The sequence below is a fragment of the Schistocerca nitens genome, chromosome 5, assembly GCF_023898315.1.
Source record: "Schistocerca nitens isolate TAMUIC-IGC-003100 chromosome 5, iqSchNite1.1, whole genome shotgun sequence".
NCBI lineage: Eukaryota > Metazoa > Arthropoda > Insecta > Orthoptera > Acrididae > Schistocerca > Schistocerca nitens.
In genome coordinates, this window is record NC_064618.1 from 668580480 (window position 1) to 668595587 (window position 15108).

At 37.0% G+C, this 15108-nt stretch overlaps 1 protein-coding gene across 5 annotated transcripts in view; it reads right to left on the bottom strand.

Annotated features, from left to right (window-relative positions):
* LOC126259795 (uncharacterized) overlaps positions 1-15108 on the bottom strand; it is a 113094-nt gene that overhangs the window by 20853 nt on the left and 77133 nt on the right. For all 5 annotated transcript variants that reach the window (XM_049956811.1, XM_049956812.1, XM_049956813.1 and 2 more), the window contains exons 10-11: positions 5949-6004; positions 2803-2881 (exon numbers count right to left, since the gene is read on the bottom strand). In XM_049956811.1, the coding sequence (XP_049812768.1) occupies positions 2803-2881; positions 5949-6004 (135 nt within the window). The remainder of the gene's footprint in view (positions 1-2802; positions 2882-5948; positions 6005-15108) is intronic.

Below are 15108 nucleotides of genomic sequence, written 5' to 3' on the forward strand. Positions count from 1 at the left end.
ATATAAACAAGAGGGGAAAAAATATAACTTTAGTGGCACAGGAAATGCATCATTTACAACAACAAAACACTGTGCACGAACAAGCATCTGCAAACAGCAAAAATATGTCAAAGGCCTTAGGGCGAAGATTATGTAATACTTCGTAACAATAAACTGCTTTCTATGAGCAAGACATCACAACCGTTTACATTAGGTTCGTCTGACCAGTTGCCAGCGGGCTCACGCGCAGGCGCAGTTGACTCGTGTATGAGCAGTACCTTCTCCCACTTCCCACTACTTGAAGTGTGGCTGTTAGCTGTATCGGCAGTAACAGCAAGCAACCAGATGCTAATGAGAAAAAATTTTCTCGCGCTCCCTAGCTGCCAGATTCATGCACATGCAGTGTTGTCTGAGTTGTAGTGGGGAGGGGGTTAGTCTCCACCTGACCCCTGTTTGCGTTACGTGTTCCTCTTCATTTACAGATCCCACATCAAATGAAACCAAAACGGATTTCTGCAGCTGGGAGCTGTCAAGCGAATTATAATACAGTCACATAAGTATGGAGGGCAAAAATATATTATTAGTTTCAGTTTTCTGATTCTATTTTATTTCCAACTTATTAGCAGTCAAACATTAATCGCCTTGCAGAACAATGAAGTAATTTTTGTCAGTTTGCTAAAGAAATTTGGCATTATTAATCTTTCTGCTGAGGCAATCAATTTATTTGAAACGAAATGTTTTGTTCCATAGTATTGGCTAGTTCACTATTTGTTGAATTTCAAGTGCACATTTTCATCTTCTGCCACTATGGCATTATGCCATAATAAAGAACCAAGTATGAGATAGTACTGGTACTCCAAGAAAATTTACATTCCAAAAACCACACTGAAAAGCTTAATATCAGATGGGACCTACTGCATTGTGAATCTGGAAAAAAAACTGATGTGCACTTCAAGCTGAAATATGCATTTTAGTATGGTTTACGAAATTCCAATGCTCTTGGAATATCCCCTGATGTCCTGTTTCTTTTATGGTGTAATGTAAGCTCTCTTAGTGCTATACATAGGAACATGAGGGCTTCATACACCACTGTAGCTCCACACACACAATATGCCTGTTTTCACGCGCTCTCTGGCAACTGCTAAATCGAACCTATTTCTAACAGTCTCAGGATAGCATTGCGAATGATGGTTCAAAAAGCGTTACTTTCAAAGCAAATTTCTTTTTACCCAAGATGAATTATGTTACGTGTGAGAAAGTGGGATCAATTTCTTAAATCACAGAGCGTTTAAAACTGAACACTTTGAGGACCAACCACTTACAAGAATTTCGCGCCCAGAAGACCAGACATTTATGTCATTATTTTAAATTTACTACAGGGTGTACATAAAGTCCGGGAACACTTTCAATTATTTATTGCACAAAAACTAAACATTGTACTGATGTCATACATATTGCATTTTGAAGAGAAACTCTGATTTATTATTATTATTATTATTAATTTTTTTTAATTAACCATGTGATATGCAAACCATGAGTGACACAGCAGACGCCAATACAGAAACCGAATTCTTGCCATATCCGTCCCAGCGTGGCATCGTCGACTGTGGCAGTTGCTTCTCGTATTCTCTCCCTGAGCTCTGCTACATCACATGGTAGAGATGGTACATACGACAGATCTTTAATGTGTCCCCACAGCAAAATGTCACATCTGGTTATCGGGGAGGCCATTTCATGAAACAGCTGTTCCCTCCAAAACAGACACCTCGCTCCGCACCTGAACGCGCCATGTTTGTGACTAGCGCTTACTATCGGCAAATTACCAAACTACACTGTGGCGGTATACATGGAAAAGGAAAAAAAAAAAAAAAACTTTCAGGGTTTCTCTTCAAATTGACATATGTATGATATTTCTGAACAATGTATGATTCTTGTGCAATAAATAATTGAAAGTGTTCCCGGACTTTATGTACACCCTGTATTAATGTAAACCATTAACTTTTCCTCTTTGGATGTTCACGCTACATAACTGGGATCTTGCTATTGGCTGACTATAACATGTGTATTATGCTCTGAACATCTGCTGGTGAGACCACGTAGCATGAGACATGACTGGCTTACAAAAGGACATCGCAATCTCAATTTTAATGCTCTGGGAACTAAAGTGCTGTGTTTCGTAAAAATCGAATTTATATTTTCGTAATTCGAAAATATGCAGCGTATATGTTGCTACACATCAAAGGTCTTTCCAAAACTTATCTCCTTTTTTTTTTTCAACAAAACTCTTTCCAAAACTTCTCTCCCCTGTCCCACCCATCCCACCCTCCCCCCCCCCCCCCACCCACCCAAAAAAATTGATAATTTTTACAGTTCCAAAGGAAAAATCTATGGAAAACCTACTGTCACTTAGCACGCAAAAAGTGTATTTTCGCCTGGGAAAAAGTATATTTTTTTAAATGGGATAACCGGGAATTTTTTTTCCTTGTCCGCTTATACACCCTGGAAAAAAATCCCTTTTCTGAAAGATCCACAAGAACACACACACACACACACACACACACACACACACACACACACACACAAGATCCTGAGTTCAAAAAAATAGCAAGAACTTCTCGTGTCATCATTCTCAAAATGGTGATTACTGAAAATAGTATGTACTTTAACTAGTGGAATTTACATTTTTTATAATAGTAATGATTAATAATTATGTCACCCAGTATTCTATGAGACCAAGACAGTAATTTGTGTTTTATGTCTCAAATGCATTATATAATACAAATAAAGATCATAATATAAACAAAGATAGCAAGCAATAATTACCCAGAGTTGCAGGGATCCACTTCATTAACCCCATTGTCGAACGTAACACTCAGTCCATCTTCATTGTCGTCATCCTCATCTAAAAAAAAAAAATCTTCATATTAAACACTAAAATATGTAGGTCGCTTCATATAAAAGAAAAAAATATACAGTGAAACCTCTATATAACATTTTTCAAGGGACCACAAATTCTGAACAATGTATAGAGGAAAACACTATAAAGAGGAAGGCTTCCAAATAATAATTATAGGGCTTTACTGAAGTTCGGCATACCACTAATCAGCTTTGACAAATGATGCCATAGATGACATTTTAAATTTGCACAACACTATAATATGATATTCATTGCAAATGATCAATGTATCAAATGATTAGTAAATGGTACAGATTAAAAAAGAATTAGTTACAAAAAAATTACTTCAATAATTAAATTATGAAACGGAACTTAAATTTGCACAAAACTCTAGGAATCTATGCAATCTGAAAATCATATACCTATGATTTTTTTTAAATATTCAAGCAAGCATGTTTGTTTTCTATTTCTCCTAGACTCTATGGTAATCATTTCTTGGTCCAAATGAGCAAGTTGAACTACTGTTCTGTCCTCAAGTCTATGGGCCATCATATATATCCTGAATGTTTCAAAGGCTTCAGCTGCTTTAGTATAAGGGGACAGGGTCATCTTCCTTGTCACTGCCACTTTCACTACCACTATTATTCTCCAAGCTTCTCTCTGCAGTCAGCTCCTCAATACTTTGTACTCCTGTGGCTGCCACATTGTCATCCACAGGCACAAAGTCCTCAAAAGTGACAGAATCACTGCCTATTAATTCCTGAAACTCTTGCAAATCATTTGCATCATCTTCCACAGGAGCTGCCATCTCATTCTCACAGAATCCCGCTTTCACAAACAGTTTTTAATAGTTTCAGCAATGACTTCCTTCCATAAGTGCATAATTAAATTCATTGCCTGTAAAATATTCAGCTTCAGTTGTGAGCTCTGCTGGCTTCCCGGTTTTCTTTGGTCCATCAAATTCAAGGCCTTTTTTTACAAGGGCTGTCCTATATATAACCTTAAGGGCTTGTATTATTCCCAAGTCCAAAGGTTGCAGATGGCTGATGCAGTTGGGTGGCAGGAAAATTACTTTCACATTTCTCAGAAAGGATCCGTGTGGTGGATGTGCCACACATCTATCTACAAACATCAGCACTTTTCTTGCAGCACTCCCCATTTTGGCATCAAATTCTCTGAAACCAAGTTAATAAAACTTCCTCCATTTCATCGTAAGTCAATGGTTTCAAATGCGTACATTTCGAATTTCCACAATTCTCAAATCCTTCCATTATCGATGATCTGTTTTTCATAATAGTGTTGAGTGTTAAGGGGGCCAGTTCAAATTGCTTCGCTAGCTCCACGCGACTCACACCAGGAGATGCCTCCACTTTTTTAATAACAGAAGCCTTCTCTTCCAGAGAAATGTTCTTCCGCTTTTCACTCATGTCCACTGATGAAAGCTTTTTTTTGAAAACATTCTATCGAAGACACACTCTCACTAGACACACGAACTGTTTGCTGCTCAGCTCACACAACATGCTACAAATACAAAGCATCGACTGAAATGACTCCACAAAGGTCGCAAGCAGAATGTGTGTCACATGTCGCATGACAGGGTTCTGCCGCTGACATATGAAAAACGCTGAGTGCGGGCTTTCCGAGCTAGTGCAAACTGTGAATCCACAGAACGGAAAACAATGCGTCTACATCCAGTCACTTAAACATTATAAAGAGGTAAATAATTGACCAGGGTTCCAAAAATATGAGTGTTACATGGAGGAAATTGTAGTATAGAGGAAACGTAGTAAAGAGGAAAATTTAACATTGTTTATATGGGTTTTTAGTCGGGACTGAAAATAACGGACGTAACATAGAGGAAAACATTATATGGAGGAACGTTATAAAGAGGTTTCACTGTATATAATCAACCTCTCCACCTGCCCACCCATGTGGATATATGTTGCATGTTTCCAAACTCAGGAGGGAGATGCTGTATATAGCTATTTAAGGGCACACAAAATAGCTAGTACACAATGTCTGCACCAAAAAATGTGCAAGACAAAAATGATGTATCATAATCTACTCAGAACTGCAGTTCTAATGGCTTAAGTAGCTTGAATGATGACACAACACTACAAAGCTTTCCTACATTAAACAGTTGTCACACGGAAGATGCTTCAGAAATGCTCAGTGATTGGTTACAGAAAATACAGGAAACAAAAGTTTTAAAGAAAATACCTTTACTGACCTTCAAAGTAACCACCACTGGATACAACACACTTCTGACATTGGTTGTAAAGCTGTTGAAAACTGTCAGCAAATGCTCCTTTTGAATCACTCAAAGCACTGTGATCAAGCATTGTTGGATATCCAAAATTGTCTAAAAATGTTTGTGAACAATAGTGCTTGCACTGTCTTTGCTTAACTCCAACTGTTTTTCTCTCATTCTCAAAGACAGCCACCAATCATCCACAAGAAACCATTGCACATGTGTCATTGCAAAATGGTGCGATGCATTAACATGAAGTTTTGCTTCAAATTAGGGAATACGGCAATGGAGACTCATGCCATGTTAGAGCAAGTGTACAGTGTTGAAGAAGTGAGAAAAAACTGTGTTTTAGAGAAGGAAAGGACAGTGTCGAGGATGAACTGCATTCAGTTCAACAAGCACAGTCCCAGACAACACTGAACAAGTGCACGGCTGCTTGTGCATGTTCAGCAGCTCCCTTTGAGAATGAGAGCAGAAGAGCTGAAGATAAGCTGAGACAGTGTAAGTACATCGTTCATTAACACTTGTGAATGTTCTAGATATCTGACAAAACATGACCGTGGTGCTTGCAGACAGTTTTCAACAGCTTTACAACCAATTTCAGTATTGTATTGTAACCAATGGTGATTACTCTGAGGGACAGTAAAGGTATTTTGTTTGGAACTCTTATTTCACTGAATTTTTCTATGCACCTTGTATGACACCTTATGGATTCTTGTGTAAAACCAGAATTATTTTTACTATTATAACCTTCTTCCATTACTAGGACTTATTAATTTAACAGTTTCGAATGATTAACTGTTTACTGCACTGACAACTTACCATGATGATCTGTCCCATCATTTGGTCGGCAGGCATCATTTGGTCGGCAGGATGATCTGGAATTTAAAATCTTTAATTAGAGATTGTTTTACTGAGTAGTTATCTTTTCAATTCTCTCTGTTAATGTATCCATACACACATTTACCATTTATGAATTCAGTATATTTGCTGTAAAGATAAGAGCAACACAGTGACAGAAAACTGGGACCATAGCCAACTGAAATTGGTAGTCCGTAAACACTTAACACAGTTGTAATTTGGAATACAATTATCCACCACTCATTTGTTGTACCAATATGATAAAATCAAGTGGCAGCTGTTTCTTCTGAATAATAATAATAATGTGTCCACCCACACTTGTTCATTACAGACGAGTAAATTTAAATACCAATGGAAGTTATGATCAAACTGCTGCACCCTGAACTGGTTAAAAAATGTTAAATGTTAGTGACTTGCAAATGGTCACAAAATATGATGCTAGATAAATGATTTTACACCAACACAGCTCTCTTGGGTACCCTTCTTCGTGTATTTACCAGACACATACAATCACCACAGTCAACACTACGTACGGTGTAAAAGAATTAATTTTCAGACCCATAACAGCTTCTTCTCAGAGTCAGAAATTAGTGGATATCGTCATAAATTATAGATTTCAGCATGTTGGACTGAAGTCTGCACAATGTAGTGTTACATATCACTCCAGAGGAGTGCTGTGTTCCTTACGTATTCTTACCAAGGAAAAATACTTGTGAATGAAGACTACAAAACAAGTCATCATAGTGGAGAGCACAAATATTAGGCAGATTTGTTATTTTAGTTGCATGCAGAGAATCACACTTAAGGACAATGTAAGTCTCCAAGATGGGATGGCAATTGCAGTAACTTCACAAGAGGAAGTTCCTGGAAGCATGCAAATATATCAGCTCATTGCATCACTGGCCTAGTTTGGAGAAGTGCAAAATCCTCAGAGAATATGTAACTCTGACAATCCTTATGACTGGACTCGAGAAAATGAAATGTCATTCTGATTCTATCTCATATGATGAGGTTTTGTGTTGGACATTCTGATTTGATATGTGATGTTATTACATACACATAAGGTGTCTGCAAAATTAGTCAAGAAAAAGGGTATTTGCAGTATTAAATTTTTCCTTGCAGCACAAAACAATAAAGGAGGAGATGTCTTATTGCTCCATTCAAGGTAACAGTTCAGCAAAGCAAGAGGTAAACTAGAAAAACAGGAAATCTTCATTAATTAATCCACATCTAACTCAACAAGTACCCCACACTTGTTGTGCACTACTGGAGGGTGCAGAGCTAATTATTGCTGGAGGGCAGACATAAACTGGAATACTGAACAATTATACAAATAAATAACTGAACGGTGAGAAGAAGTGCACATATCAATACATGCACTAAAAACCAGATATTTAGAAGAAATATATTCTCAAGGGAATTCAGTTAAAATTGATAGCATTACATACAACAAAGAAGGTTATTAACACAGTGAGTCAGATGATTGGTGGACGGCAGCTTTTACCAATGGTGACTGTTATCAACTCATGACTGACAATTCTATGGTGTCTAGCAGTGCAGGTGGCAGTTGCTCAACAACTTCATGATGTCACTGAGTTGCAGTTGCACTGTGCATTCCACATTACAGTGCTGCATGCTGCATGACAAAACTCTTTCTCTCTCTCTCTCTCTCTCTCTCTCTCTCTCCTTCTCTCAAGACTTAATTGATTTGTAGTAGAAATTTTCTAACAAAGAGTCGGTGAATGGTTTATTAGAAAAGTATTGTTAAAATATTATTATTTCTTTCCTTTCTCAGAAAGTGAAGCGGACCTTGATCAAGCGTGACTTCCTTTTAACTGTACGGTATATGTTACATTGTATTTAGGAACTTTCGGGTAATTGAACATGTATCAATAATTACAGATACCTGTAGTTGTATATATACGTTTGCTTGTAGCTGTATTGCGTTGATGTACTGGTGGATATTGTGTGGTATGACTCCTGTAGTTGATAGTATAATTGGTATAATGTCAACTTTATCCAGATGCCACATATCCTTGACTTCCTCAGCCAGTTGGATGTATTTTTCAATTTTTTCTGCTGTTATCTTCTGTATATTTGTTGTATTGGGTATGGATATTTCGGTTAGTTGTGTTAATTTCTTCCTTTTATTGGTGAGTATAATTTCAGGTTTGTTATGTGGTGTTGTTTTATCAGTTATAATGGTTTTGTTCCAGTATAATTTGTATTCATCATTCTCCAGTACATTTTGTGGTGCATACTTGTATGTGGGAACACGTTTTATTAGTTTATGTTGTATGGCAAGTTGTTGATGTATTATTTTTGCTACATTGTCATGTCTTCTGGTGTATTCTGTATTTGCTAATATTGTACATCCACTTGTGATGTGATCTACTGTTTCTATTTGTTGTTTGCAAAGTCTGCATTTATCTGTTGTGGTATTGGGATCTTTAATAATAAAAAATGGCTCTGAGCACTATGGGACTCAACATTTTAGGTCATAAGTCCCCTAGAACTTAGAACTACTTAAACCTAACTAACCTAAGGACATCACACACACCCATGACCGAGGCAGGATTCGAACCTGCGACCGTAGCAGTCCCGCGGTTCCGGACTGCAGCGCCAGAACCGCACGGCCACCGCGGCCGGCTTTAATAATATGCTTGCTGTAATATCTGGTGTTAATTGTTTGATCCTGTATTGCAATCATGAATCCTTCTGTCTCACTGCATATATTGCCTTTTCTTAGCCATGTGTTGGATGCGTCTTGATCAATGTGTAGCTGTGTTAGATAATACGGCTGCTTGCCATGTAGTTTTTTCTTTTTCCAATTTACTTTCTTCATATCTGTTGATGTTATGTGATCTAAAGGGTTGTAGAAGTGGTTATGAAATTGCAATGGTGTAGCTGATGTACCGTATTTACTCGAATTTAAGCCGCACTCGAATCTAAGCCGCACCTGAAAAATGAGACTTGAAATCGAGGAAAAAAAAATTTCCCGAATCTAAGCCGCACCTGAAATCTGAGACTCGAAATTCAAGGGGGAGAGAAAAGTTTTAGGCCGCACTTCCAAATTGAAACAAAGTTGGTCCATTGTAATATGAGACACAATTTAGGTTGAATGAATGACGATACAGCTGTAGTAGTTTGGTTCGAGTCGTAAGCTTAGCAGTTAAACTTTACCAGGTAGCCGTTGTTATGCGTCAGGCGCTCCGTCCGTATTTATACGGGTACCCTTCCTTTTTCACGTGCTTCGTCTGGTTTGAATTGATTGCTTATTTTTCTTTGATCTGACAAGTGCAGTTCTCTTTGTTATAGGTGTTTCCGTCACTCAAAGCTGAAAATGCATTACTGTACTGTGTCATGCATTGTTTGTCGCATTCTGAAAATGAGGGTTTACGGCCTGTCGCCGCTCGCAGCATGGCTTGCTTTTGTGCACGCTACCGCCACTTACAATTAAAAAAAACAAAGAGAGGAATTGTCTCATTAGCAAAACAATGGCAAGAGACTGCTATTCGTTGCTACTTACACTGCTGCTTTCTTTGATAATGATCAACAAGAACCAAATAATAGACTGCGTATGATAGAAGATGTTCTGAACGAGAATTTAGCGAAAAAATTTTCCGTTTGAAAATCTTTGCAGACGCCTCTTTAGTACATTACATTATGCACAGAAATTAGAGTCATCTTAGCTTTAAAAATCGTCAATTGCCGTGCTTCATTTCTGACTATCACTATTAGGCATAAGAACAATACGAATATAAACATGACATGGTATGTTTATTCTTCCGTGTCTGCTGTTGTCAAGTTTCGTAGTTTATTAGGCGGACAGGATTTAAATGAGATAGCAGCAAACACGAAAGAATACATGGTAAAATGTTTATATTCGTATTATTCTTATGGTGAAGAGAATACTGCATGTGATTCACAATTCATAAAAGTTCCTATTAGCAACCATTTCTTCTCACAGTTAGGAAAAAATTCAGAAAGCAGAGTTGGCCATATTGACAAATATCCCAAACAGTCTTGCCAGTCGGATTTTCGTAGTACATTGAAATGCTGCTAAGTTCGAAGAGGAACAATACGGAATTTGTATTTACTTCGTTGGATAATGTATGAAAATGCAGTGGTCAAAACTCTGGGCGGAGAAAAAAAAGCTCGTCTTCCACCTTTTTTATTTATTTATTTACTGACGCAGAGGTTTTGGTGCCAGTATTTGTCTTTGTGCCTGTGAAGCGCTACATATATTCGACGACAGAAGTTAGTTGTGGCGGCACCTACCAACATTTTTCAGAACTTCCGCTTACTTTGCACTCGATTCTAAGCCGCAGGCGGTTTTTTGGATTACAAAAACCGAAAAAAAAAGTGCGGCTTAGATTCGAGTAAATACGGTATTTATATGAGTGATTGCTTTGTGTATTTTGCTACTTTCTGCTCGTTCTATAAACAATTTTCTTAAATTGTCCATAATGCAGGTTTTTTATGTTGATAAATCCCCTTCCTCCTTCCTTTCTGCTTAATGTGAATCTTTCTGTTGCTGAATTTATGTGATGTATTCTATATTTGTGGCATTGTGATCGTGTAAGTGTATTGAGTGCTTCTAGGTCTGATACTCCATTTCACTACTCCAAATGAGTAGGTCAATATTGGTATAGCGTAAGTATTTATAGCTTTTGTCTTGTTTCTTGCTGTCAATTCTGTTTTCAGTATTTTTGTTAGCCTTTGTCTATATTTTTCTTTTAGTTCTTTTTTAATGTTTGTATTATCTATTCCTATTTTTTGTCTGTATCCTAGATATTTATAGGCATCTGTTTTTTCCATCGCTTCTATGCAGTCACTGTGGTAATCCAATATGTAATCTTCTTGTTTAGTGTGTTTTCCCTTGACTATGCTATTTTTCTTACATTTGTCTGTTCCAAAAGCCATATTGATATCATTGCTGAATACTTCTGTTATCTTTAGTAATCGGTTGAGTTGCTGATTTGTTGCTGCCAGTAGTTTTAGATCGTCCATGTATAGCAAATGCGTGATTTTGTGTTGGTATGTTCCATTAACATTTTATCCATAATTTGTATTATTTAGCATGTTGGATAGTGGGTTCAGAGCAAGGCAGAACCAGAAAGGACTTAATGAGTCTCCTTGGTATATTCCACACTTAATCTGTGTTGGCTGTGATGTGATATTATTTGAATTTGTTTGGATATTAAGTGTGGTTTTCCAATTTTTCATTACTGTGTTTAGGAACTGTATCAATTTAGGATCTACTTTGTGTATTTCCAATATTTGTAGTAACCATGAGTGGGGTGCACTATCAAAAGCTTTTCGGTATTATTATTATTATTAGCAGTAGCAGTGTGCCTGTATGCCCATATTAACTACAAATGTAGAACCTCGTTTGAAAGATTTATTGACAAATCTAACTGAAAAATTTAAGGCAGATCAAGAACAATTTAGGGCAGAACTAAAGCAGCCTGAGGAAGCTCTTCTCAAGACAAATGCTCCGACAACTACTGAGCTAAATTCTAAATTAGATATAACCAACACCAAAATAGATGAACACACCAATCAATTTGATGCAACTAATGAAAGACACATAAACAAGTTAATAATTAGATGAACAAATTGATGAATCACATCAGGGAACATAGAGACAAACAGAAATTTATTACAAATAGAAATTTACAATATTGAATTTACTTGAAGACTTACATTCTGACATAACAGAACAATCTGATTTGATCAAGAAAAAGGTAAACAATCAGTCTGATGAATTAAATACAGATCTAAAACAAACTTCAGACACTATTGCCAGACTTAATATTTCAGAATAATGTACAGACTCAGATGAAGTAGGAATATTATGTTCCAATTTAACAAATACTGAAAGAAAGTGTTAATATTTTAAATGAACAAAAGGCCAAATCAGGTAACAGTAAACCTCATTCATCAGTTAACAATATGAAAACTAAAGTATGTAATTTAAATTTAAGAGCAGAAAATAGCTTTAATTATATTGCATGTGAAGAATCTATACGGGAAAATTATTTAAATTTATTTTACAGGTGCAGCTGAACTGGTGGAGAAAATATATCTAAATATTTTTTGTGGACAATTTAGAATTAACTGTAATGATTTTGCTTTATACAATTATGTAATGATAACTTAACATTAGCTTAAAAAAAAAAAAAAAAAAAAAACTCTTATGAGTGCCAAAGAATAAGATTCAGTTGCTCATGTAAGTTTAGATCGTACAGCACAAACAAAGAGAAAAGTAATTATCTTGGGAAAACAAATATAAAGAAAAGAAGAAGTGAATTCGACAAAGAAGGTACGAGGCCTCAGGCCTACAATAAGTAAAATAAGAAAAGTAGGGTAACTGATGTATCCTGAGAAGGGTATTCGGATATATTTTTCAATGGCACTGGCACAATGGGTTAAAATGATGCGCCAAAAGCTTATTCCACTTTTGATTTATCTTTAAGGTGACAAATACAAAACTGAATAACAATGTACTTCGAAGTAAAGTTTAGCATTAACTCCTCAAGCCAGCACCTCGTGTATGAACTTGTGTGTTGCGAGCATCTGCATTGGCTTTATCTTGATCACATACTTGCCAGGTGCATTCTTGCAGGTGAAACTACATTACTTTGCCTTCTGTTGACAACCAATGATACTGTTTCATCAGCTAACTGTAAAAAGGTCTGTGCTGACCTAGCTTTAACATTTTTGTTAGAAAGTGAACAGGTCAGACGAAACAATGTGTTGTATCTTACAATCGGAGTGATGCCCTCGAATGCTAAACTACACAGCCAAATACTTAGTGCAGTCTTAAATCGGAGCAAAATCTTGCAATTCTCAGTGAACCAAGGAACAAATTGTATAAATGACAATGGGAGTGACCTAGATATTACTGATGACAATTATACTGACTGAAACAAACCAGACTATGCACCAAGACAGATTTGAGATACTTTGTAGATGCCATTATGAGAAAGTGAATGCATCTGAGAAAAATAAAAGATTGTCCAAGCTGCACTTGGTCATTCAGCACTTGAATGATACATTTAAAAATATATATAAAATGGGAGAAAGCACTTGTGTGGATGAATCCCTTATGCTATGCAAAGGAAGGCTGGCAATAAAAACCTGCCAACCTAGAAAAACATCAAATTTTGGAATAAAGACCTAGAAGATCTGTGAATCCGCCGCACAATATTTATGGCAGTTATTTACACATAAAGTCCCACTGAGAAAGAAACAAAATTTCTTTCTGCAGATACCCTGAAAACAAGTCAGACAGTATTAGAACTTACTGAGCCTCATTTTAACTTAGGCCATAAACTCTGGGCAGACAGTGATTACAAAGCGTACATTTGTGTCAGATTACAAAGCACACATTTTTGTTACTGTTTGGTGGAAAGAGGTACAAATGTGGCTGACACACTTTGGCTGAATAGGAAGAATGTACCTGATGCCCTGATGCACTCAAGAAAGGTAAAATCATTCATTGGGTATTATGATGCTGAAATGGATGGATAAAAAACAGGTGACTTTTATTTCAACATTCCATAATGATGCAGCTGCTACAACAACCAAATGGGGCAAAGAGATGAGAAAGCCTCAATTTATTAAAAAATACAATTCTTTTATGGGTGGTGCAGATATGAAGGCTTAGAAACTACAGTGAAACCTCTTTATAACGTTCCTCCATATAATGTTTTCCTCTATGTTACGTCCGTTATTTTCAGTCCCGACTAAATACCCATATTGTTTGTCGTTGTTGTGGTCTTAAGTCCTGAGACTGGTTTGATGCAACTCTCCATGCTACTCTATCCTGTGCAAGCTTCTTCATCTCCCAGTACCTACTGCAACCTACATCCTTCTGAATCTGCTTAGTGTATTCATCTCTTGGTCTCCCTCTACGATTTTTACCCTCCACGCTGCCCTCCAATGCTAAATTTGTGATCCCTTGATGCCTCAAAACATGTCCTACCAACCGATCCCTTCTTCTAGTCAAGTTGTGCCACAAACTTCTCTTCTCCCCAATCCTATTCAATACCTCCTCATTAGTTACGTGATCTACCCACCTTATATTCAGCATTCTTCTGTAGCACCACATTTCGAAAGCTTCTATTCTCTTCTTGTCCAAACTGGTTATCGTCCATGTTTCACTTCCATACATGGCTACACTCCATACAAATACTTTCAGAAACGACTTCCTGACACTTAAATCTATACTCGATGTTAACAAATTTCTCTTCTTCAGAAACGATTTCCTTGCCATTGCCAGTCTGCATCTTATATCCTCTCTACTTCGACCATCATCAGTTATTCTACTCCCTAAATAGCAAAACTCTTTTACTACTTTAAGTGTCTCATTTCCTAATCTAATTCCCTCAGCATCACCCGATTTAATTTGACTACATTCCATTATCCTCGTTTTGCTTTTGTTGATGTTCATCTTATATCCTCCTTTCAAGACACTGTCCATTCCGTTCAACTGCTCTTCCAAGTCCTTTGCTGTCTCTGACAGAATTACAATGTCATCGGCAAACCTCAAAGTTTTTACTTCTTCTCCATGAATTTTAATACCTACTCTGAATTTTTCTTTTGTTTCCTTTACTGCTTGCTCAATATACTGATTGAATAACATCGGGGAGAGGCTACAACCCTGTCGCACTCCTTTCCCAACCACTGCTTCCCTTTCATGCCCCTCGACTCTTATAACTGCCATCTGGTTTCTGTACAAATTGTAAATAGCCTTTCGCTCCCTGTATTTTACCCCTGCCACCTTCAGAATTTGAAAGAGAGTATTCCAGTTAACGTTGTCAAAAGCCTTCTCTAAGTCTACAAATGCTAGAAACGTAGGTTTGCCTTTTCTTAATCTTTCTTCTAAGATAAGTCGTAAGGTTAGTATTGCCTCACGTGTTCCAACATTTCTACGGAATCCAAACTGATCTTCCCCGAGGTCCGCTTCTACCAGTTTTTCCATTCGTCTGTAAAGAATTCGCGTTAGTATTTTGCAGCTGTGACTTATTAAACTGATAGTTCGGTAATTTTCACATCTGTCAACACCTGCTTTCTTTGGTATTGGAATTATTATATTCTTCTTGAAGTCTGT